The 24,154-nt window shown below is 35.7% G+C and overlaps 5 protein-coding genes across 7 annotated transcripts; 2 read left to right on the top strand and 3 right to left on the bottom strand.

The window, feature by feature from the left end:
- The first annotated feature begins 5,444 nt into the window (after nucleotides 1-5,444).
- Nucleotides 5,445-6,471, top strand: LOC18008567. The gene is made up of 2 exons (XM_006389799.2): nucleotides 5,445-5,782; nucleotides 5,975-6,471. The coding sequence occupies exon 2, from the start codon at nucleotides 6,007-6,009 to the stop codon at nucleotides 6,286-6,288; it is 282 nt and encodes a 93-aa protein (XP_006389861.1). The 5' UTR covers nucleotides 5,445-5,782; nucleotides 5,975-6,006; the 3' UTR covers nucleotides 6,289-6,471.
- A 4-nt stretch (nucleotides 6,472-6,475) lies between these two features.
- On the bottom strand, nucleotides 6,476-9,033 carry LOC18008458 (wall-associated receptor kinase-like 22). Its single transcript, XM_006389798.2, has 3 exons — nucleotides 8,097-9,033; nucleotides 7,883-8,005; nucleotides 6,476-7,793 (listed from the first exon to the last, which is right to left on the bottom strand). The coding sequence occupies exons 1-3, from the start codon at nucleotides 9,031-9,033 to the stop codon at nucleotides 6,574-6,576; spliced, it is 2,280 nt and encodes a 759-aa protein (XP_006389860.1). The 3' UTR covers nucleotides 6,476-6,573.
- An 809-nt stretch (nucleotides 9,034-9,842) lies between these two features.
- On the top strand, nucleotides 9,843-15,141 carry LOC18009407 (nudix hydrolase 3). Of its 2 annotated transcripts, none has more exons than XM_024154211.1 (21): nucleotides 9,843-10,032; nucleotides 10,322-10,501; nucleotides 10,582-10,659; nucleotides 10,867-10,963; nucleotides 11,057-11,190; nucleotides 11,378-11,459; nucleotides 11,569-11,655; nucleotides 11,759-11,865; nucleotides 12,075-12,246; nucleotides 12,337-12,569; nucleotides 12,668-12,749; nucleotides 12,963-13,028; nucleotides 13,208-13,285; nucleotides 13,375-13,470; nucleotides 13,576-13,682; nucleotides 13,765-13,933; nucleotides 14,059-14,163; nucleotides 14,299-14,393; nucleotides 14,470-14,560; nucleotides 14,651-14,797; nucleotides 14,909-15,141. In XM_024154211.1, exons 1-21 carry the CDS (start codon nucleotides 9,968-9,970, stop codon nucleotides 14,960-14,962), a joined length of 2,325 nt encoding a protein of 774 aa, XP_024009979.1. In that variant the 5' UTR covers nucleotides 9,843-9,967; the 3' UTR covers nucleotides 14,963-15,141. The 2 variants fall into 2 exon arrangements, with proteins under 2 accessions (XP_024009979.1, XP_006389859.2); XM_006389797.2 differs by having other exon boundaries at nucleotides 9,845-10,032; nucleotides 14,059-14,142.
- A 19-nt stretch (nucleotides 15,142-15,160) lies between these two features.
- Nucleotides 15,161-18,768, bottom strand: LOC18008302 (AP2-like ethylene-responsive transcription factor At1g79700). 2 transcript variants are annotated; one of them, XM_024154267.1, is made up of 8 exons: nucleotides 18,518-18,768; nucleotides 18,314-18,396; nucleotides 18,060-18,068; nucleotides 17,623-17,711; nucleotides 17,320-17,393; nucleotides 17,186-17,236; nucleotides 16,922-16,998; nucleotides 15,161-15,678 (listed from the first exon to the last, which is right to left on the bottom strand). In XM_024154267.1, the coding sequence occupies exons 1-8, from the start codon at nucleotides 18,694-18,696 to the stop codon at nucleotides 15,254-15,256; spliced, it is 987 nt and encodes a 328-aa protein (XP_024010035.1). In that variant the 5' UTR covers nucleotides 18,697-18,768; the 3' UTR covers nucleotides 15,161-15,253. The 2 variants fall into 2 exon arrangements, with proteins under 2 accessions (XP_024010035.1, XP_024010058.1); XM_024154290.1 differs by having other exon boundaries at nucleotides 16,952-16,998.
- A 1,696-nt stretch (nucleotides 18,769-20,464) lies between these two features.
- Nucleotides 20,465-21,610, bottom strand: LOC18008330. Its single transcript, XM_024160289.1, has 5 exons — nucleotides 21,518-21,610; nucleotides 21,286-21,426; nucleotides 21,107-21,202; nucleotides 20,949-21,020; nucleotides 20,465-20,842 (listed from the first exon to the last, which is right to left on the bottom strand). The coding sequence occupies exons 1-5, from the start codon at nucleotides 21,608-21,610 to the stop codon at nucleotides 20,465-20,467; spliced, it is 780 nt and encodes a 259-aa protein (XP_024016057.1).
- Between the last annotated feature and the right edge of the window lie 2,544 nt (nucleotides 21,611-24,154).

Below are 24,154 nucleotides of genomic sequence, written 5' to 3'. Positions count from 1 at the left end.
GTCTACCAAAAAGAAATTAGAACCGAACCACTACAAACAGAAATTGGTCGCCGGAAATCGTCTGGGCTCAGTAGAAACCGTTCTCGAAAGACAGAACCCGCCGATAATACTTCCCTGAAAAAAAAAAAGCAAAGGGTTACGATTTCTGGGTAAAGGGTTTTCGACTACGAACGAACAGATGGAGTTCTCTTCCGACGTTAGCGCGAAACCACCATTGAAACCCAAACACAACCGTCGCGAGTAAAACACAAACACAACCGTCGCGAAAACCGAAGTTAAAAATTTGTTCGCGACGAGAAACTAACCCAGACGTGAACACTTACGAGATGAGTGGCCGAAAAACTTTTGTCGCCGCCGAAATCGCCTCCTTCGTCGCGAAATCGCCGAATTGCCTTTACAGTCGCCACCGGAATAGATTAGGGTTTCAGTTTCTATTTTTATGTTTTTGTATTTTCGAGTTTCTATTTTAAGAAATTCAAATGATTATGATTTCTTTTTTTTTTGTAAAATGTTTAATTTTAAGGTTTTTTAAAATAGAATGGCAATCTGGTAATAATATTCATTGTTTGGACAAAATGGTATAACACCAACTTTCTAAGGTTACTCTAGTAAGCTGATGAATATGTTAGGCTAAGTTTGTCAATACATTAACCTTAAGGATTAGTCTGAGGAATTTTCACTATATATAACCACTAGAGATTACTTTAAGAGAATATTGACTAGAATGACTTTACAAAATGGTCTGTTTGCTCATGTAATTTAGCCTCCTTACATTTTTGCTACACTAACCTTACTAGCAGGGAAAAGACACTAAGGTCCCTTACATAAAAAAAAACTGTTTTTGTTGATTTTTTTTTAAATTTCGTAAATACATAATTATACACAGATATATAATATACATGAGACCTATATACATAAATATATAATATATATACATAAATATATCAAAAATACAAAAAAAAATAAAAATTTGGAAAATAGAATTTAATTGATACATAAATATATACATAAATGTATAATATATGAGACCTATATACATAAATATATAATATATATACATAAATATATCAAAAATACAAAAAAATCAAAATTTGGAAAATAGGATTTAATTTAGGGATGAAAAATAAACTGTCATTTCAGTTTATTTCCCTCCCCGAAAAAACCCTAGAGGCGATTTCGACTCTCTGCTCCTCCTTCTTCTCCGACGATGACGAAGAATCTATAGATCCTCGGTGTTTTAGTTTGTCTCCTATCCTCCGTCGTTCTTACCAATGCTTTCGTCATCTCCGGTAAGTCATTTTTTTTGTTTTCATTTATATTTCGTTATTTTTTTCGCGGTCTTTGCCTCCGTCACTGTTCTCCGTCTTTGCGGCTGTCAGCGACATCATACAGGCGGGAACGGACCTATGCGGTGAGGAAATCTGTAACCCTATTTTTTTGGGTGTTGCAGGAAACAGGTGTTTGGCGGTGGTTCCGACGGTGGATTGTCGAAGGGTTACATGTGAGTTTTTATAAACTTAGTCGATATATCTATTTTTGTTAAGTGATGGGTTTGGTAGACTTGTTTTTGCAGTATATGATATATATTATATTTGATAGATTTGTATCATTGTATATGATAGACTTGTATCATATATAGGATTTTTGAGTTTTGCTATTCGGATAGGTTCGTTTCTAATTTTTGAGGTTCGTTGATATAAATGAATGATAGAGTTGTTTCATGTTTCATGTATGTTAAAACCCAATGGTAGATTTGTTTCATGTTTGTTAAAACCGAATGGTAGAGTTGTTTTATTTTGGTTTTAAGTTGCGTTGTTTACTTTAATTATATGGTAGAGTTGTTTGTGATATATATTGTATGTATGATAGATTTGTTGGTGTATATGATAGACTTGTTTGGCAATGTATCATAGACTTTTTTAAAAATCTCTTATTTTCCACAGATGGCTTCTTCCAGTGATTCAAATGATTATCCACCAAGAATGTTTCAGCCAAGAAAGTCACCTTTGCAGGAGCATAGCTTTCAATTATGGCGCCCACCTGACTGAATTAAGGAAGTTGAAGGAGGCTATTGGCGATGATGTGTACTTCTATCGTTGTATATGATAGACTTGTATCACATATGGGATTTTTTAGTTTGCTATTCGGGATAGGTTTAGATATGATAGACTTGTATCGTTGTATATGATAGACTTGTATTGTTGTATATGATAGACTTGTATCACGTATGAGATTTTTGAGTTTTGCTATTCACACATAGCTGAATTGAATATCAAAACGGCGCTGATCTGAACCCAGATCTTCGTAGACGACTTGTCGAAAATCTCCATACTCGATTTCCCGATCAACAGTTACAACTCGACATCTTTTGCTCTTATCAACCAAAAACAAATATCGAGTTTTAGCGAATTCTCACTTCCCACATACTAAAAAAATCTCGACCATGCATGAAGAAGACATGATAGAGGATGAAGTACAAAGAAAAAAACAGCAAAAGAGGCAAAGAGAGGATGGCGGCGTCTACCCTTGTATAGTTGGATGCGGTGATTGGGACAACAAATTCGATAATAACTGCAGGACAAAGTTGTCATTTCACATTATTAAGTCTACCCTTCTGTAAAGTATATATCTCTATCAATTTTCAATATGTCTATCAACATTTCAATAAGTCTACCAACATCGACGTTCCCAAACGAAGGATATGTCTATTATAAGGGTGAAATATATATATTTTTGGCCAATATGTCTATCAATATCAAATATATCTATTACATACTCAAATATATATATCACACATCTAAAACCTCTTACTGAATTTTAAGTCTACGTAACTGAAAATAAGTTTACTTCTCCATAATAAGTCTACTATTTTTAAGTAAGTCTACCATGAATAAAACAACACTATCATAACGAAAAAAATAACACTGTAGTAGATACAATATCTTCTCATATAAGTTTATCTTCAGGATAAACAAGTCTATCATTAGAGGTAACAAGTCTACCAATTCTGGTCAATAGAACTTCGAAAAGTCAACTTAGACTCACTAAATCTACCAACACGAAAATAAAACTGCTTTGAAGACAAACAAGTCTATCAACAATCAAACATGTCTATCAACAAAATTAACTCTACCAAACGATTAAAATAAGTCTATCAACATAAGTCTACCAACATTTAACAAGTCTACCAACATCGGGAAAAATCTATCATCGAAAAATTATGTCTACCAATTTTTACATAAATCTATCAGAAAATTTAAATCTATTATAAAGGATGGTAGACTTAATTCTCGACGCGTGATTTGTACTGCTGACGTGGAAAAAAAAAGTAATGGCATTTTCGTAAATACGTTTTTTGTCATCAAAGCGTCTCAAGGGTAAAATGGGGTTTTTTTAAAAAGCAATGTTGTTCTGGTTATTTCGAGAAGGGAAAAAACTTTAAAAATACCTCACTTTATAAACATTTGCTAGAAAAATACCCAGACTATTAACGCTATCTGAAAAACACCTAACTTTGTTTTGGCTACCTATTTAATACCCGAACATTCAAAAACAGTAAGTTTGACTCCCCATTTTTAACTTCGTTTAGCCGTTAAACGGAAACTCTAATACAGTGTTAATTCTCTGTCAAAAACCTTTAACAGCACGTGTTTAATCAAAGAAAAAAAGACAAAAATACCCTTTGTCGAGGAAGAAGTCGAACTGATTCCCCCCAAGTGAAACCTAAATCCATCGTTCTTCCCCAAATTGAAAAACCTAAATCAATCTTCATCACAACGACTTCGAATTCGATCATCGAAAAGAGATTATCGTCTGTCAATAGGAGGAAGTGATTTTGCGAGAGTTGCGAAATGAGGTATGGTTTTAAGGATTTAGAAATTTGGGTTGAATTCTGGGTTTAGGTGTGTGTCGTTTATGAACTTTTGGTGTCTTCACTAATTCTCTGTTTGATAATGCAGTGATTCTTTCAAAGTAAATTTGCATTATGGAGGGCGTATGTCTATAAAGGATGGGAACCGGTTATACAGTGGAGAATCCGTGGAGGAGGGTTTAGTCGTCGATCCAGATTTCATGTGTTGGAGCATTTTTGATGAGTACTGCGAGAAGTATGAACGGTTGTGGTACAAGCTCCCGCATCAGAGTTTGGAATCAGCAAAGCATATTGATGAACTCTCGTCTGATTTAGAGTTAATGAAGATGTGCTCTGAAGCTCTTGTAGGAGGAGAAGTAGATGTCTATCTTGAAAAAACTGTGGGTGAACCTGTAGCAGAGAATGCAGAAAGAGAGAAGGAAGGAATCGACGAGGAGGAAGGAGCCGAGAAAGAGGAAGACAACTTATTTCTCAACCAGAGTTACTTAATGTCTTTTCATCGCTAATTAAACACGTGCTGTTAAGGTTTTTAACAGGGAATTAACATCGTATTAGAGTTTCCATTTAACGGCTAAACGGAGTTAAAAATGGGGAGTCAAACTTACGGTTTTTGAATGTTCGAGTATTAAATAGGTAGCCAAAATAAAGTTAGGTGTTTTTCAGATAGCGTTAATAGTCTGGGTATTTTTTTAGCAAATGTTTATAAAATGAGGTATTTTTAAGGTTTTTTCCCTTTCGAGAATGTTAAGTTGTTTTGCTAATTTTACCTAACATTTAAGTTACGACAGCCATTCTCCATTACTTTAAAGATTTTTAACTTTGAATTTTTAGTTTCTCGTAGCTCAAATGTGTGTGCTAATTCCCTTGCAAAAATAAATGTGAGCACATAAAAGTACCTCATTTTTCCATGTAAATCAGGTTGAGCCAATAAAAGTTATCTCCCTCGGCACAATTGTTTTATCATCAAATATTTGTTTTAATCTATTTGGGGAGTAATAATAATCACTAATCTTTTTGATACTGAAAACATAACAAGCGAAAAGTTTAGTCACATGTCGTTTTCTTCGAGTATGGCAAATATACAATCTGAAGTCTGTACTGCCATAATGTCAAGTAATTTTCGATCTTAATTTGAAAAGGAGAAAGAAAACGAAAAAAAAAAAAAAAAAAAAAAAAGAAAACGAAACTGGCTCAATCAAAGAGAGAATATATGAACATGAACAGAAAATACCTCAAACTGGGGATCAAATACCCAAGCGTCTTTGTCGGAAAGCCAATAATGGGCCCAATCAGGCCCTAAAGGAATGTAGAGATTTTCATCACTTGGGACCCCAATCCCTTAGATTAAACATTAACTCTAATTAGGAAATTATTAATTTTTTGTCGGTATTTAGCAATCAATTTTAGGATACTTTTTGACGGATATAAATGACCAATATGGCATACAGTAGTCATGTAATGTCGGTCGAAGACTTAAAAGCCAGCTACAATAATAACAACCCCCACATGTTGATGCTTGTGCAGAGCATTTTTCTATTTACATATATAAGAGAAGTCTTCGCTCTTACAAAAAGTGAGTGGGAAATAACTCAATTCCACAACACAACCCAACACGCATTCTCTCTTCTTCCTTTTTTTCCTTTCTTAATTTTTTTCCTTGTCAAATCATTTTCCTGAATTTTCGGTAAATGTAACGGACTGTGTTCTTTAGAGAAACCGCGTTTACCGGCGAACCGGCTCTTCCTCTAGCCGTAACTCGACGTAGGAGAGATCTACCATTTGGCGACGCCGCCGACTCTGCCGCTTTTGGGAGCTGCGAGGAGGGATTTTTTTCTACCATTGTCGAAAAATCAGCTCTTTTTCTTCTCCAGATCCCTAATCGGTTTTTGTTTAGCTCAATCTGTCTCACCGGTTCGTTCTCTCTTTCCTTGATTCGATTCGTTTCCTTGATTTATTGGCCTGATGTTTTGAGTTTCGAAGATCTTCTTCTTGATAGATGGATGATTCAAAATTGACTGAGTTTTTATAATATCGTCTCAAAAATTGCTATAACTTCGTTGGCACAGATCAAAACACTCTTATCATGTGTAATTTTACTTTCAGGTTGGTGTTAAAAGGGTCGGTTTTTAGAAGCTATGGTTCTTGATGGGATTGTATCATCGCCGTTAAGGAGGCCACATGCCCTGAAGAAGCAATGGGAGGACTTGGGTAGCTGCTCCACTGTTGTCCAGCGGCATCGCTTCCTTTTAACCGCTATGCTTCTTTTAGCATTCCTCTGCACCATTTATATCTACTTTGCCGTCACATTAGGCGCCAGGCACTTGTCCTGTTCAGGAATGACCGGCAAAGAAAAGGCAATGTGTCAAATGGAACACGTCCAAGCCACTTTCTCCAAAGGAAAACTTAAATTCTTCTAGGCTCAAAGCTGATAAAACGCAATATTGTATAAAACATTCGTTTTCTCTTGTCCTTGTATTGCAATGTGTCTGTAACAACAGTCTTAAGAATGGCTTCTTATGTTTAATCAGAATCTACATTTTGCTTGGACCATGTCCCAAGGTTATCCCCACAATCATTGTACAAATTGATATTTCCTGTAATGCTCAAAGGTTATATTGTGGAACATTGACAGACTTAGTTTTATCATACAATTAAACAACAATCTGTTACAATTTTTGTTGTCTTATCACAACATTTCATCATCACCATGTTCGTTGAGGAACGACCAGTGGTTCAACATCTAACTTGGGCGATAAATCAAAGAGCGATGCTGGAGCAGTCATGTCGACGCTCCAAGAATCATCTATGTTGATTTCCATCGCGGTTTCTTCTTCTTCTTCTTCCTCCTCTTCGATATGTACCTCCAAATCTTCAGGTGATGAACGGATCCTCTCAAGCTCAATCGAGACCTCTCTCATGTTTGGCCGTTTCTTTCCTTTCAGGCTTAAACACCTTCTGGCAAGTTTCGCCACAGCCAACACCTGTTCCAGCTTGCAGTCTTCTTTGATCCGAGCATCAACAATATCTAGAACTCTGTTCTGTTTCATGGCCTCAATGAAATGAGATGCAAGCCCTCTGTTTTCTTCAGGCCGCATAACAGAAAACGGTTTTTCTCCGGTTATCAGCTCAACCAAGACAACCCCAAAACTATAAACATCACTCTTATCCGTAAACTGGCTAGTTTGAAAGTACTCTGGATCCAAGTATCCAAAAGTACCTGCAACTAGAGTTGTCAGGTGAGTTTGGTCTATGTTTATAGATCTTGAAGTACCAAAATCCGACACCTTGGCCCTGTACTTGTCATCCAAAAGTATGTTTGTGGTCTTGACATCTCTGTGATAGACCGGAGTAGATGCAGCCGAGTGCAAGTAAGCAAGTGCTCCTGCAATCTCTACAGCAATGCGCAACCTCACATCCAAAGTCATTGTGTAATCATCAGAATCATCGTGAAGCCGCTTGAATAGGTCTCCATTTGGAATATGCTCATAAACCAAGATAGGAACCTCTGTCTCGAGACAACACCCCATGAGTTTCACAATGTTTCTATGGTTAATCTGCGAGAGAACACCAACTTCGTTTATGAACTCTTCAACTTTGTCTTCATCCAAAACTTTAGATTTTTTCACAGCCACGATTCGTCCATCTACCAACATTCCTTTATACACCGTACCTTGACCTCCTTGCCCAAGAACCCTGCTCTTGTTGAAGTTATCCGTTGCTTTCTCCAGCTCTTTCGAGCTGAATATCCTCGATGTCTCCACACTGCCTCCTTCTTTTGTAGTCAACTGTTGTTTCAACAACAAGCCTCCATTACGTTTGAAGAACTTCCTCTTCCGGATGATCTTCCTTCTCTTCTTAATGAATTTAATCAATCCCCATATCACAAAAACCAAGAACAACAGTGCCAAAGCTAGAACAAGACCTGAACAGCGATAGAAACAAACCAAGAAACTCATTTCGATCACTTCGTTTTGCTGTGTTATACAATCTGAAAAAACAAAAATACTGTACCTTGAATCACAAGCTTGATCTTTTCTGTTTCCTTCGGCTCGCATCTAAACGATCCAGGGACGTTCACACAAGTTTGTTCTCCACAGCTGATTCGTCCTTTTCCTTCCTCACATTCGTCAATGTCTTAAGAAACAAAGAAAAAGCAAAAAAGGAGAATCAAATCAACAGATCGTACCAATGCATCCAATTAGACGAAGAAACGAACAAATCGTACCAATGCATCCACCAGGAAGATATGGATTCCCTCTGTAACCAATCTCATTGCAGTAGCAGTTACTGTAACCAAACCCAGAGAAGTAACCATACTCGCAAACGCAGCTCGGTGCGCTAGTGTAAATCCCAGTTTCCGTCAAATTCACACATCCCACTGGATTCGCTAACCGAGAATCCGATGTATCAAAGAACCATCCAAGCTCAATCGCAGTATACCCTTTGGTATAAAACTGCTCCGGCTCCGTAACATTCGCCGGAGAGTAAGTCTCGTTCGTAAAGAAAGCGACTTTACAGTTTCCTCCTAGAGTTGAGTTACCACCGGAGCTTTCTAGGCTAACGCCGATTACTTGAGGCCTCTCTGCCGGAATCTTCGCCTGACAACATCTGTAACCACCGCAGATCTTGTCTAGACGAGTCTTACTTCCGTCGCAGCTCGATTCGCATCCCGTGATCTGAGATTCGATGTCGGTAATCAATGCTCTGGTGTCGCAACCTACTGAGACGAGTCGATTCGATTCGGTGATGAAAAAGGGGCTTCCTTTACCGGTGAGGTTTAAAGGAAGAGGCTTTTGGGCTCGTTGAGAGCAGCCTGAGGAAGTCACTGGAGATTTGATGTGAACGACTCCGTAGGAACTATCGATGCTGTTTCGAAGAGTGATGCTCACTAATTCTCTGTTGATCTTAGAGAGGAATGGAGCATGGGTCTGGCCGGAGCCGGAGGTGGTGGTGTCACATACAACCTCGTACCAGTTGTTGAGATAACAGTCTTTACGTCCGATTCCGAATGGGAAAGGAATTGAGACTCCTCCGCAGATTCGACTACAGGAACTTGAAGAAGAAGAAGAGTTGACATTTTGAGCTGTCGTTATCAAAGGGCCATCGATGAACAGAGTTAGGAGAGAGGGTAGAATACAAAAGAGAAGTCTCTTTAACTTCATTGTTTTCTTCGACGTTTTTGGTTTTCTGTACTCTTTTTCTTTTTATCGTAATGATTTTTGTATGCAATCGCAGCAATTATTGAGCCGCCTCGTTAGATGATGAACGTTAGTATGGAAGCAAGCAAAGCTTGACAAGTTGACAGTAGGATCACAACACAACGAACAAACAAAATTGTCAACGGTCAAAGGGATTCATCTTTTAGTTCGACTGAATCAATGAACCAAACGCAGATAATGTGCATACCTTCTGAAAGTTGACTATCATCAATAGAATTTCTTTTTATAAATTAGATTATCAGTTCCCATCACATTATCAGTTTACATGAATTAATTTATTTCAACTGGTTTTACCAAAATTGAGTCCAATAGTTATGCATGTTAAAGTCCAAGAATGATCCATTTTGGTCCGGGCCGATTAATAATCTCCATGGCCTATGGTTACACGCATCAGCACTAGTAAACATATAACAAGTGAATCTACGTCTTTTCTTTTCTTTTTTTACTTTTCTGCTAAAATATTTTAATTTCATCGTAATTTTTCCCTTATCTAAATCAAAAACGCAGCCTAAGTTATGGTAGGAAAGCATGTCACATGAGTATCTTTGAATTTTACAAGTATACAAGACTCTAGACCAGTTCTGCATTCAATCCCGTACCCTTTGTTGATATAAACCGAGCTGCTGACTGAATTGTCTCTTTCTACCATCTACACTAACTAAAAAAAATCTCTTTCTACAATCTACACTAACAAAAAAAATGAAAATTTTGAGTGACTGAATAATATGTACAAATGTTGGCTTTAACCCTTCAATGTGTCATTTTGCAATGCGGAGGTGTCAAGTTAAAAAGGTCCGGTTTAGTGAAGCCAAGTAAGCCCGACGGAGATTTTCTCTTGTATAAATTGGCTACCTTTACCACGGATAGAGAGAGAGCTATGGCGGAGGAGCACTTCGACGTTCTGACCAAATCCGGCGAGAAGACCGGCGTATCCAAACCCAGGCATGTGTGCTTTTCGCTTTCTTATTGAGATGTGATTTTAGCTGAATCAAACCCTTGTTTATACATTGAAAAGCGCCTTTTTTTTGTTGATGCTTCGTTGACCCGTTAACTAAACAAATCCGACGAAAAGGGTTTAAGAATCCGATTCTGGATGAAAACTCTTAAGGAATGTTGGAAGCCCTGAAAATACTTTCGCTCATAATTCCGAGTTGTTGCTTATTACAATGAATAGATATTATCAGTGCCATTCAATTTTTAACCTCAATTCGTCTCTTGGTGTCCTTTGTAGAAGTGAGATTCACAGAGATGGAGATTACCATCGTGCAGTTCATGTCTGGATCTTTGTGGAGAGTACTCAAGAACTACTTCTCCAACTCCGGTCTGATGATAAAGATTCATGGCCTGGACAATGGGACATCTCAAGTGCTGGTCATATATCTGCCGGTGATCCATCGCTTATATCGGCCCAGTAAGTAAAGTCTGATTCTGCACTCGCTTGCTTCTTCTTCTTCTATTCTTTTATCAAAGCTGTTGTCCAATTTTCTCTAGGCGAGAGCTCGAGGAAGAGCTAGGCGTCAAACTCCCAAAGGATGCCTTTGAAAAGATATTCGTCTTTCTGCAAGAGTGGTTTGTTTCTACTTTCGATTTCCTGGCTTATGTCTTTTTAAATCTTTTGTCTGTTGCTGAAAGTGTTTATCTTGATTACTATGGTCATTGCATCTTGAAGCTAGCTTGGTTTCTCTAATCTAAATTTCCACACTGACTTATTACTCTTGTCTCACGGAGATATTCTTATCCGACAGTGTGTTTCTTTTCTTTTGTGTGCTCTTACAGTGTCATAAACGATGGAAAATTCATAAATAATGAGTTCAACGATGTATATCTTGTTACAATTCTGGAACCAATCCCATTACAAGCCTTTACTCTTCAAGTGAGAATTTTTCTGTTACGACGCTTTAACTTAAAAAAAAAACACACGGATTCTTAAGTTACCTCACCATTTTTATTTTCTTATTTATATTAGAAAGAGGAAGTCTCTGCTGTAAAATACATACCTTACAAAGATTACAGAAACCTTCTAGCTAAGGAAGATCCTGCTTATGTGCCATATGATGTAAATGGAGAGTATGGGAAACTATTTGACATAATCAGACAGAGGTAAATTATCTCTTATTGGTCTTTTCTGAGTTTTTTTTCTTTTTCGTTTCTATTCATCTCTGATATACTCCACGATATAGATTAATACCAAATGAGAATTTTGTGTAACATATCCATAGCTAAGCTACAGGTTTTAGATGGAAAGTTCTTATCTTACAAAAGTGTGTTTCTTCTGATTTTGTTGAAGGTGCCAAGTGAACACTGAGGCTCGTAGTTTATTTCTGCAGAAGCAACTCCAGAGATATTCTCCTGTCACCCTCGAAGCCAAGGTATTACTTTGTCACGTACATGACTGAGATTTCTTTGTTTCAAATGTACCAAAAAACTCAGTATTCCGTTTCATATATGCATTTTGAGGTACCTTTCTTGACTATGCAGTTGACAGAACTTTCTGAGGCAGATCAGAAAGCGTTGGGTTTGATCGTGAAGGCTGCAAAAACTATTGACGATATTTTCTATGAGCAGGTTCTGTAGATCTGTAGTCTGAATTTTCTGTTCTGGTCGGGAAAATGAGATCTCATGGCTGAATTTAAACTAAATTAGATAAGTTATCTGTTATCCTAATCAGGTTTGGCACAGCAATCCAGCTTTAAGAGATTGGCTGAAGGAGCATGCCAGTGCATCAGAACTAGACAAATTAAAATGGGAGTACTTCCTGATCAACAAAAGTCCGTGGTAATTATCATTGAACTGGCTTTGTTCTAACAGCTAAGTTTTGGGATCTGTCAACGAAACTGGTGCAGAACTTAATAATGTGTTTGGTAATAAAAGTTGCAAAAGATGTTGAATATATTTCGTTAATGTAAATCGTATCTGGTGTGTAAACCTCATAACAATTAAGAGAGAGCACTACACGAGATTGATGTTTCGTTTTACCTTCATAGGTCGTCTCTGGATGAAAATGAACCATTCTTGACTACGGCGGATTCAGCTGTAAAGTTGGTTCCGGAAGCAACCAAATCTATTGCTGGCTGGAAGGGTCTTGAATATAGATCAGCCTTTCCTTTGACTAAACCACCTGGTGCCAATTTCTATCCTCCAGATATGGATAAGACGGTACCCACTACACATGTTTGCTGTTTGTTTTCCATTTTTTCGTCTGTTCCCATGACCCGTGGTAAGAAATGTGTTTCTAAAATCTTGTAGGAGTTCACCTTATGGCTCAGTAGTCTTACGGAAGAGCAAAAACATGCTGCGACAGGATTTTTCAGTATTATAAAAAGGCGAAGTGAAGCTAATCTTGATGCTTCTCTATCTGACAAGATACCAGATTCTGATTCCGATCTATATAGTATTCCATATTCAGAGATATATCGACCTTTCCTCACAAAAGCTTCTGAACTTTTGCACAAAGCTGGAGACTTGGTCACTTCACAGAGGTTATATTTATCATACATTCTTATCTTTACTATATAAAAGATATTTCCCCATTCGAGTGGCTTCTCGTATTGAAGCACTTCATAATGCTTTCTCATAGTTTGAAGAAGCTGCTGCACAGCAAAGCCGAAGCCTTCCTTTCAAATGACTACTATGAGTCAGACATTGCATGGATGGACTTGGTACCTTTTCTCTCCCCATTCATGTTCATAGATAAGTAGTGTTTCATAAGACGAAAGAGGATAGTTTTTGTAAGACGAGCTCTGGCTGTTTTATTAAATATACGAAGTCTCCAGTTACGTGTTTCATTTCTCGCACCAAAATCTTGAGTTTTTTATATTTTTTTGAATATCAAAATCTTGAGATTTTTTCTCATCCACTATCATCTTCTGTAGGATTCAAAGTTGGATATTACCATTGGTCCATATGAGACATACGAAGATGAAATTTTTGGTTACAAGGTAAGAATTTCCCTTTTGCAGTGATCTACTTAGGCTTATACTCCCAAGCCATCCTTGCCTTTAGCTTTGCATTTGTACATTTAACGGTCTCGACATGACCATTTGGAATTAAATCTACAATCTACTTTAGATTCTTTGTATGATATGTCTCTCTAATCCGTATTTATTTTTCATCAAAGGCTTCATTTGAAGCCTTCATCGGCATTCGAGATGATAAAGCCACAGCCGATCTGAAACTCTTTGGTGACAATCTAAAGGTACACTCCTCTTTTGCAGCTCCGAGCAATCAATATTGCAATTGCTTACGTTTCTCTAAGATTATTCTTCATTTTACACTTTCCGGTAGCTATTGGAAGATAATCTCCCGCTTGACAGTATATACAAATCAAAAGATGTATCTGCTGCTCCTATTCGGGTCATCCAGTTAATTTACAATTCCGGAGTAAGTTCTTCTGAGTATCCAAAAAAATTTCGAGAGATGAGAGGGAAAGAGAGGAAAAGTAACCTTGTCCTTATCCGCTGTTCACTTGTTTCTTGACTGTGACAGGATGTGAAAGGTCCTCAGACTGTTGCTTACAATTTGCCCAACGATGAGAAAATCGTCAAAGAGAGAGGAACATCAATGGTTATGCTCAAAAACGTTCAAGAAGCAAAGTAATGTTCCTTCTTCCTCCATGTTTTATCTATTAAAGGTGTCGCACATTACTTCTTACTAAGCCTTCTCTTATGATTCCAGGTTTGAACATATCCTGAAGCCTATAGCTGAAATCATCATCAGCAAGGAACAGAGAGGATTTGTTGATTTTGATTCTTTCTTTACTCACACCATTTGCCATGAGTGTTGCCATGGCATTGGTCCCCATACCATAACACTTCCTGATGGTCAAACCTCTACAGTGAGAAAGGTTTTACTTCCTTCTGCAAGAATGAATACATCTAATAAGAATCTTTCGTCCTGCGACCACATACTAACCACCAAACAACTTGTTGTTTAATATATTCATTTCCCTTGTCTTTTCATTTGATCTAGGAACTGCAAGAAGTCCATTCTGCAATGGAAGAAGCAAAGGCAGATATAGTTGGCCTTTGGGCATTAAAGTTTCTCATCACCAAGGTCAATGATCAAACTTTGCCAGTTAACTAACTGCACTTTGTTAATCTAAATCCAATTTGCAAAACTCGATTCATCATAGAGTCCACATCTCTGGATTCCACTGTCAACTCCATTGAACTAAAGTTACCGGTTCTGTTTCTGTATGTGAATCAACAGGGTTTGCTTTCCAAGAGTATGGTGGAGAGTATGTATGTTTCTTTCCTAGCTGGATGCTTTCGATCCATCCGGTTTGGTCTTACTGAAGCTCATGGGTAATGATGATGATACAGATAGTCTCTGCCTTATATAATCCAACCTCCAGAAATAATTTATCTCTTTCTGCCTCAGGAAAGGGCAAGCGTTGCAATTCAACTGGTTGTATGAGAAAGGAGCCTTTGTTTTTCACAAGGACTCTACATTCTCGGTTGATTTTACTAAGGTATCGATCCAAGTTCTTGTTTTCCAATTTCTGATTCTTCATATCGAAACTCTAAAAAGTTGCTGAATCTTGTTTTTTCCGCATTTAAAGGTAGAAGGTGCAGTTGAGAGTTTGAGCCATGAGATACTAACCATCCAAGGAAGAGGTGACAAAAACGCAGCAACATTGCTTTTGAATAAGTACTGCACTATCACAGGGCCATTGAAGACTGCTTTGGAGAAGCTCGAGAGCGTTAAGGTACAGACTCACAACAGGATAATAAAAACCTTAATTGAGATTTGCGATTTCCACATGATGATGATTCACATAGAAATGATTTGCGTTCATGGTTTGTTTTTTGTGTTTTAGGTACCGGTGGATATATCTCCGACATTTCCATTAGCAGATGCATTGATGAACTGAGATCTATTCGCAGGCATTGTTTCAGCTTCAGCGAGACCCTATGGTTTTATAATAAGTAAAAAAATAAAAACTCAGATAGATAATTAACCGTTGAATGGGTGTTATGTTTCGACAATAAAAGTTGCAACTTTTTAGTTCTTGGTTGATCAGTAGTCTCAAGAACAATAGCTTCCTCTGAATGTGATAGTCCCAGCGAAGAAATTTGACAACTTTATGATAAAATGAATTGCCACCAATAAAGAAAATTAGATACGAGATTCGGGACAAAAAAAACTTTTCAACAAAACACTATCAAGGCGCATAATCAAAGTCGTTATAGAAACCAGGATTTATGAAAGAATTAAAACCACCGAAAATAACGTCTTCCTCCGTCGCTAACTTGCCGGAATCCTGACACCCAAAATACGTCTGGATATCGTCGGGAAAGCTCCGGCGAGATGGAATAGCTTCCGGGTCGAGTGTCTCCTCTGTTTTCGTATAGTCGTTATCCTCTGACGAAGTTTGACCGTCTGGTGATCTTGGCTCGTGGTTTGGGTTTCGAACGGGCATAGAATCGTAATAATCGGATTCATCCGGGAGATGATTTGCGGCGGCGCTAGGGTTTTTCGATTCCGGTAGATTTAGATAACGGCTGACGTCGAAGTTGGTAACGGCGTTAAGTCCACGGTACTCTATTGCCGCGATGTCATATGCTCTGGCTGCTTCCTCTTGCGTTGCTGCACGTCAGCAGGGTTAAATATCACAAATCAAAACATTGAGCATAGTGCGTAATTTCTTAAAACATTTATCCCACTAGTATAAATATGTTTGTTTGTTATTCCCTCTGGTTCATTATAGTTGATTTTCTATGCTTTTTTTCTTGTTTCATAATATTTGATTTCCTACATCTAATTAATCTAATTAATGCATATCTATTCTTTAAATTGAATGAATAATATTAATGCATGTTGCTTTACTCTATTAATACACAATTAAAAAAGAAAAAGTAATAATAAAATAATGAAATCAGTTGTAAAAGTAACTTAATTAACAAAAATAAACAGTAAATATTCAGAAAATCAACTATAATGAAACAGAGAGAGTATTATTAAACTTTCCCATTGTGTCACTTGGATATGGATATATCTATCACGCATTTGCCTAATATATAGTCGTAACTCGTATGCATGTTCTGTGATCTATATAGAAATAAACATTATCTTCTCATCATGTAAAAAAACGAATAAAAGTAACTGGGAGGAAAACGATCGAGATATAGCAGCATCGTTGCGTTGCAACATTTGGGGTTTAAAATTCTGCAGTGTGCGTGAGTTACACACCACGATAACAAAAATAAAGGAACTGGGCCATCTTTGAGTAAGGGAATGAATTTGCCAATAAAATTGGATGAGCTACTTGTAAAGTTAAAACAATATAATAAATAGGTTGAGTAAGTAGATGGGGTTTGGTGATCTAGTTTCCAACCAACAAGATTTTATCACCCTCTTAAAAGTACATAAACAGTGTGTCCATAATTACAAACAGTGAGTCCATATATTAAGCTCTCCAAAACACCTATTGATACCTTTGATTTATATATTATTATATTCTATGGAATTCTTTATATTCTATGAGATCTATCATGTGCGTGACTTAAATTTTCTTGGAGCTGTTGACAAGAAAAAATGTTGGAGTTGTTTGTTTGACCACATTCGTATGCATATCGTGACCTTTGTTCTTTTCTACCATTTTTTTACTCTATCATTTCTATTTGTATTTTGTAGTATAGGTTTATAGATAGTAAATACATATGAGAAATCATGCCATGGTCTAATAATAACCACTTTTAATACTAAATCCTAAAATTCAAGATTATAATTTGCAAAGATTGGGTTTTAGTAAGCTAGGAATTTGCAATTTTCATAAAATATATTACTATAAAAAGGAACACATAAAGTAAGGATAAATGGGACTAAATACCGTATGTTCCAAGGTATAGATATTTATTACCAAACACCCTTCCAATTCGAGCTTCCCATCTCCCATTATGGTGATGCCTGCAAATTAATTGCTCATGCTTCAACAACTCTTGTTGTGTACGTATGTAATAAACCCGTAAATTTCAATAAATGGTTCTTATTATTTTTCTTCTTCTTCGAATTATTATTATTCATTGGCAACTTATAATTTAGAGGAGTTGGTCTAATATGACTATTTAGCTATCTATATCGAGGTTATATTTACCTTGCAACGCCTCTGTATTTTGATACACCACGAGAAAACCCACTACTTTTCCTACACCAAAACGATGTAATTTAATTACAAATTGATAGATCAATTTGACACATTCGATTTTAAATTAGTTAGTTAAAATTTACCTTCTCAAAGATCCAATGTACTCTTCCCTGGAATGGCCTTCCATTTCTTTGACGTCTTCTTCATAAGTAGGTAGCTTAAAAAAATTCACCAAAGAAACACGAAATTTCACAGTCCAGTTAATTAGAAAAGAAAAAGAAAACATATTTGATCAAGAAATTAAATCGGCATTGCATTACAAGTAAACGCATGCTTTTTTTCTTGTTTATTGTGTTCTAAAAATTAGCAGGCGATAAGTAAGTAATTTTAAAGATTAACTAAACTTTGATTTAAAGAAAGGTAATATGGATTTGGAGAAAAATTACAGGGAAGTTCAAGAGTGTGTCTCGTCCCCAGTACTTCAATGCCGCTAAGTCGTAGGCACGTGCTGCTGCTTCTTCCTCGTCATATGCCCCTATCCAAAAACCATATATTATTTTTTGATTTTTTTTTTTTTTGTCAAAAAGGTTTTCAATATTTTATAGACTAGAAAAAAAGGGAAAATACGAATTGCGTTGGACCCATAAAGAACAGCTAATAATAAACCGGCTTTACCAATTTCGGTGGAATTCTTTCTTCTAATTGATAACCACATCACACATGTATATGTGGACTTTTTTCATCACTTTGTCGAGGAGTATTTAAAAGAATAAAAAGCGATAGAAAAATATAAAAAGAAATAGTACAATACTTTATCAGATTATGTATCTTCTAACTTGTATAGAAATGATACGGATATTAGCTAAGAAAAAAAAAAACTCACCAAGATAAACTGCACTTGATGAGTCAGCAGTCATCATCCATTGCACATCACCATCATAAAAAAAAATACCCCAAATTAAAAAAAAAAAAAATCAAATCAAGATTCAAGAAACAGTGAAGAGGACGAAATCTGTCCGGAGAAAAAGGAGTTTCCGACATCATCGGAATCCAATCTAAGACCATAAACAAACTAAACAAACTTTCTGTTACGGCAAATATATACATATGTGTGTGTAAGTATAGACACAAATTAACCTTGACGTCCTTTCTTGGTCTGCGTCTCGTTCCAGCAGTTCTTATCCCACAAATGCGCTTCGTATCTCCCCGTCCATCTATGCCTATTCAGTCGGGAAATTATATGAATATAGTTAAGTAAAGAAATTACCACCAAAAAAAAAGGAATATGTAGTCTTATAGAACGATGTCGTTTGGTGTATGTTGGTTTTTTTCACAGAGAACCTTGTCACGCCTCTGTAGGAGGAGCTGCGTTGAGGTGGAGCGTTTTGGGGCGGCAGCTTCCGTTTGCGTTTTGATTTAAGGAAAGCGGACGAAGACACAGACGCAACCGCAACCGCTTTTTTATCGCTGATTTCGTCGTTGACGATTGTCTTCTTGCTCCGCTGAGAGACTTTTGCCATTCCCGGTAAGAGAGAAGAATGAATGAGGAGCGACAATGGTGAAAAGAGGGTTTCAAACTTTTAATGAGCATATACGATATATAGCTGGTGAAGGGAGTATTTATTTATACTAAATCCATCTCAGTTTCTTTCGTTTCTTTTATTTGTTTGTGTTTAATTTAATTTGACATAAATATATATATATATATCTATTCTTATTGGCTCAAAGTTTGATTGTGTAATAATTACTTTTGATCATATTATACAATCATTCTCTTTGTTTTTCATGGCGCTAATTATATCTTATGTTTTTTAATTTCTATATCTACCGTTCTAGGCTCTAGCCATTTAGTCGTCTATATTCTTAATTGATATGTGCTACCGCTTTTCTTGATTAAATTGAGTATAAACACCCAATTAAGAAATTCTCTAATTAGAATGAGCCATTTTTGAGTTGTTTATGAGTTTATCTACTTTTGGATTAACGCTTTGTCTTCTCATTTAGTTAAGCTTGGACACTTGGAACTTGGAAGGATCTACTTAAGCTTAAGTAAAATTTGGAGATAGTAGGCAAGCAAAATTTGGTTGTCTCAAGATCTATATCTGCTTGGTTGATATACTTATTGGTCGGCCCATGAGAGATGTGATGCCAAAAGAGCAAGAAAATTTGATATATAAATGTCCTTTTTAGGATATTGAATTATTTAAAGATTTGGTTTATATTTTATTTTCCTCTCTATAATTTAAAATATTTGTAAAATTTGTATTATAAGAATTAGAAAGATTTTTAAATGACCTACCTATAAGTCATTTGAAAGGGCCCTATAACACCGTTTTGATTATAACATTACACAAGCTTAATAAGATAATTTCAGTATGGGACCAAATGTTTATATGATATGAACCATCTTATATAATAAATTTCACAACTTCCAAACCATCATCTGTTTTTTTTTTTTTCTTCAAATAATGTTGTTTGCATAAAAGTCATAATTTATTAAATTAAACGTGACTACTACCTGCCCCCAAATTTGTTTGTAGGTGGAAGGATTGTCAACAGTTATGGTAAAATTTCTGAAATTAGAGTGACAAATGTAAAATCTTCTTTTGTTTTTTGCAACAAGGTGAAAAGCGATGTTGTTGATTGTAAAGCTTTTCAATAATAAATGAAACTATGAATAAGCATTTATATAATAATATTTTATATTCAATGCATAACGAGTAATAAAAAAAGTCAACGATACAAATGAGATCCATTCTCTTGCTTAGGTCTGTATCAGATGTGCCACGTCAACTAACAAAAGAACCGTAAATGGAAAAACGTTGCCTAAATTGGATTTCTCATTAACACCCAATTAAGAAATTCTCTAATTACAATGCACCATTTTTGAGTTGATTAGGAGTTAGTCTACTTCTGGATGAACGCTTATCATTTAAATATATTTTTTTAATAGAAAGCCAACTAACTTATTTGTATATAATTTTACATTCCAGTTCTAACAATTTAGTCAAGTGAAGGGGAACAACTGTGAAAAGGAAAAACGAGAAGAGAACTTTTTCTCTGCTTTTCCCAAATTAAAACTCCAAGCGACACAAATCTATATATTATTAAACCTGAAGGTCGATTTTTATGCGGATAAAGAAAGTAAAAATAATGTTGAATAACTCTCCAAGTCAATCTCGACAAGAAACACAGAATTGAAAGAAAAGACATGTGTGAGTATGTAAAAAATGAAACAACAACTCGTTAGCGAACCCCATTGCTGCCAAAAAAAAAAAAAAATGCTAATTACGATTCACGGCGTTTCTGTAAAATTGGGGCTATATCTGGAATCCGAAGCAACAATTCCCATATGGTAGCCTCTCTCCTCTCGGAGAAGTTCCACGGCTTCAACGAAACTTTGTGTCTTAACCCCACTTTGATCTCGAGCAAAACTTTTCGAAACCTATGATAAAAATTTTCCCCGTAGTCTGTTCTGAGCTGCGCTAGCTGCTCATCATCCACTGACATCGCCCATTGCATGTAATGCATCTGAGCTTCTTCATCATCATAACTGAAACTGGGGAAAAGAACACTAAAGTCCTCAAGATTTAGAAGTCCCATCTCTCTTCGGTCAATGTCAGATTCGTCATCCAAATTGTCATCCAAATTCAGCTGGGGATAAATCTAAGGACAAATTAAAGAAAGACACAAAGAACAAGACGAGTCAAACTCTATCGCTCGCGCTAGTCAACCCTGACATTCACGAACTTGACTGGAATTCATAATTTACCTTGAGTAACACGACTTTTGCATTCAAGATTTCTTCGTCCCTCATGTACAATTCCTCTTCGAGAACCGTGATCTACCATAGACAAGAACAAGACCCAAGATTACGTATTTTACCTTAACGAAATCACCGAATCTAGCTAGACCGAGTCACGCACAGACCTTTTCATCCCTTTGCTTCACCTCTGCTTCGAGACTCTTCAACTTTTCCGTCATCTTCTCCATTTCGTCATCGAGTATCGTGCCCCTGACGTCAGTCTGCAGTTTATGCGGTTCTCGATCAAGAAAAGATATACTAGAGGATTGTTTCTTGAGAGAGACGTCGGAAATCAAGAAATTACCCTCGTCTTTTCCCAAATCGCACGAAGATGGTGAGTTTCTTCATCTTTCCTCTTCAAATTTTCTTGGAGGCTGTTTAATTTTTCATTCATGAATTCGAATTCATGTTCGTGATCGTTGAGTATCCATCGCCAATCATCCGTCTGTAAAATCGAAAGAGTATCGTCAGCGACGATTTTTGTTTAATATAACAACACGCGATACTCCACATCGAAAAATCTAATAACAACTTACATCGATCTTCACTTCTTCTGCCAGCTCTTTCAATTTTGTGTTCACCCTCACGAGTTCTTCATTGAGGATACTCGGCATATCTTCACGCTCCATTGTTGCTGTTTTTGATCAAGAACCAAGAGATTACTTGGGAGAGACGGTAAAAAGAAAGAACCAGTACGAGTTCTTATATATAACCTTTTTTTTCCTCTCTCTTTCAAAGGTGAGCGTTAATTAATTAGTGAGTTTAAATTAAATTTTATATTTTTATAATTATAAAAATACCTGATGTTAATAACATTTGCTTAAATAATACCCAAAACTATTTATGCTCCTTAAAAAATACTTAAAATTTTTATGAATTAATACACAGACATTTAAAAAGTGAAAGTTTGACACCTTAAATTTCATAGAGGTTAAATCGGGTAACTGTGTTAATTTTTCATAAAATGTAAAAATTAATCCTTACAAATTTACGTTTTTATCCTAAAAAATCTTCAAGATCAGTTTGGGGAAGAACAAACCCTAATTTTCCCCTTTACATCGACATTCATCTTCTCTTATTGATTTTAGGGAAATCTCAAAGCTCTAGTGCTGAATCTTCTTCTGCGAAACACATATGCTTTTGTGTATTCCTTCTCTTTTGTTACTGTTGCGAGTTTTAAGATGAACGAAAAGGAAGAGTTTTATAACTCGCAAGAATCGATCTCAATGAAAGGTAGCTTCAAGGAGAAAGGAAACCCAGATTCGGGGGCGTCAATGTCTATGACTTTCATTTCAGGGTACCGAAAATCAAAAAGAGGATATGAATGTCGGAAAGAGAATGGGAAATTAGGGTTTTTTTCTCCTTTGAAAATTTTAAGAGTAAAAATGTAATTTTAAAATGATTAATTAGCACATGTTAATAAAAATTAATGCAGTAGATCGATTCCGTTTACTCTGTTAACGTCTGTGAAATTGAGGGTGTCAAATTTTTACTTTTTGAATGTTTGGATATTAAATCGAAACTTATAAATAGTCTAGATATTTTTTTGGGAGCATAAATAGTTTGGGTTTTTTATAGCAAATGTTGTTGACATTAGGTATTTTAAAGATTTTTTCTCATAATTAAATTAGTGAGTTTAAATTAAATTTTATACTTTTATAATTACTGAACTGTGTAAAGAAATATCTGGCCCAAACCCAATGTTATTCATCAAGAAGACATGTCAAAGAAAAGCCCATGCGTATAGGGTTTCAATCCAAGTTTAGATTCCCCTTTATATGAATAAACAATACTCATAGAAAAGCCCATGCGTGAGCAACATCCCTTTATCATTTTTCAGATTAATCTAAGAAACATTGTGATCTTGGTGTTCATTTAAAGCTTTTTCCTTTTTTACTTTCTTGCACAATAAAGTTCTATGAGCTATTTCATTTTCTATGTTTGATTTTCTATGAATCTATTCTTGGTTTGAAATTGTCTTCAGACTGCACTAGTCTTTTTTTTAATATAATTTGATTTGGTATTTAGTTTTGAAATTTGTAATTATTATTATGGCAAGGTCATGTAAAATCGTGATTAGAAAAATAAAATTGTTGTATCTTGTGTAATAGATGTGTATTTTTTAAAAAACTCATGTAAAAAGACAGAATTTTACTATCTTAGTACTGATGCACAGGAAGTGAAACTTGTATTTGGTCGATTTAAGTGTTTTCTAATCAAGTTTCATTTTGTAAGAAGTATTAAAAAATTTTGCTGTGACATGTTCTTTGATTTTTTTTTTTTTGTTCTCTCCAAGTTTAATGTAATATCGTGTCCATATTTATCCATTTAAAAAGTGAAAGTTTGACACCCTCAATTTCATAGAGGTTAAATCGGATAACTGTGTTAATTTTTCATAAAATGTAAAAATTAATCCTTACAAATTTACGTTTTTATCCTCAAAAATCTTCAAGATCAGTTTGGGGAAGAACAAACCCTAATTTTCCCCTTACATCGACATTCATCTTCTCTTACTGATTTTAGGGAAATCTCAAAGCTCTAGTGCTGAATCTTCTTCTGCGAAACACATATGCTTTTGTGTATTCCTTCTCTTTTGTTACTGTTGCGAGTTCTAAGATGAACGAAAAGGAAGAGTTTTATAACTCGCAAGAATCGATCTCAATGAAAGCTAGCTTCAAGGAGAAAGGAAATCCAGATTCGGGGCCGTCAATGTCTATGACTTTCATTTCAGGGTACCAAAAATCAAAAAGAGGATATGAATGTCGGAAAGAGAATAGGAAATTAGAGTTTTTTTTCTCCTTTGAAAATTTTAAGGGTAAAAATGTAATTTTAAAATGATTAATTAGCACATGTTAATAAAAATTAATGCAGTGGATCTATTCGGTTTACTCTGTTAACGTCTGTGAAATTGAGGGTGTCAAATTTTTACTTTTTGAATGTTTGGATATTAAATCAAAACTTATAAATAGTCTGGATATTTTTTTGGGAGCATAAATAGTTTGGGTTTTTTTTGTAGCAAATGTTGTTAACATTAGGTATTTTAAAGATTTTTTCCCATAATTAAATTAGTGAGTTTAATTAAAATTTTATACTTTTATAATTAGTGAACTGTATAATATGTATTAAAAATAATTCTATATAGGATTAATAAATTATCATTTTTTAGTTAATAT

This window comes from Eutrema salsugineum, unplaced genomic scaffold (assembly GCF_000478725.1).
Source record: "Eutrema salsugineum unplaced genomic scaffold, Eutsalg1_0 scaffold_9, whole genome shotgun sequence".
In the NCBI taxonomy this organism is placed as follows: Eukaryota; Viridiplantae; Streptophyta; class Magnoliopsida; order Brassicales; family Brassicaceae; genus Eutrema; species Eutrema salsugineum.
The sequence above is the reverse complement of the archived record's forward strand: the minus strand, read 5'-3'. Positions and strand labels throughout refer to the sequence as shown.

Coding starts and splice junctions, on each gene's coding strand:
- LOC18008302 (XM_024154267.1), bottom strand. CDS start 18,696: ATGGCAAAAGTCTCTCAGCGGAGCAAGAAGACAATCGTCAACGACGAA. Junction 18,397..18,517: donor TCCTACAGAGGCGTGACAAG/GTTCTCTGTGAA, acceptor CCGACTGAATAG/GCATAGATGGACGGGGAGAT. Junction 15,679..16,921: donor TCTATACCTTGGAACATACG/GTATTTAGTCCC, acceptor GCTGACGTGCAG/CAACGCAAGAGGAAGCAGCC.
- LOC18008330 (XM_024160289.1), bottom strand. CDS start 21,610: ATGGAGCGTGAAGATATGCCGAGTATCCTCAATGAAGAACTCGTGAGG. Junction 21,203..21,285: donor CGATTTGGGAAAAGACGAGG/GTAATTTCTTGA, acceptor CATAAACTGCAG/ACTGACGTCAGGGGCACGAT. Junction 20,843..20,948: donor CAAAAGTCGTGTTACTCAAG/GTAAATTATGAA, acceptor ATTTGTCCTTAG/ATTTATCCCCAGCTGAATTT.
- LOC18008567 (XM_006389799.2), top strand. CDS start 6,007: ATGGTTCTTGATGGGATTGTATCATCGCCGTTAAGGAGGCCACATGCC.
- LOC18009407 (XM_024154211.1), top strand. CDS start 9,968: ATGGCGGAGGAGCACTTCGACGTTCTGACCAAATCCGGCGAGAAGACC. Junction 10,033..10,321: donor ACCGGCGTATCCAAACCCAG/GCATGTGTGCTT, acceptor TGTCCTTTGTAG/AAGTGAGATTCACAGAGATG. Junction 14,164..14,298: donor TCAATGATCAAACTTTGCCA/GTTAACTAACTG, acceptor GTGAATCAACAG/GGTTTGCTTTCCAAGAGTAT.
- LOC18008458 (XM_006389798.2), bottom strand. CDS start 9,033: ATGAAGTTAAAGAGACTTCTCTTTTGTATTCTACCCTCTCTCCTAACT. Junction 8,006..8,096: donor TCTTCCTGGTGGATGCATTG/GTACGATTTGTT, acceptor TTGTTTCTTAAG/ACATTGACGAATGTGAGGAA. Junction 7,794..7,882: donor GATCAAGCTTGTGATTCAAG/GTACAGTATTTT, acceptor ATCGCTGTTCAG/GTCTTGTTCTAGCTTTGGCA.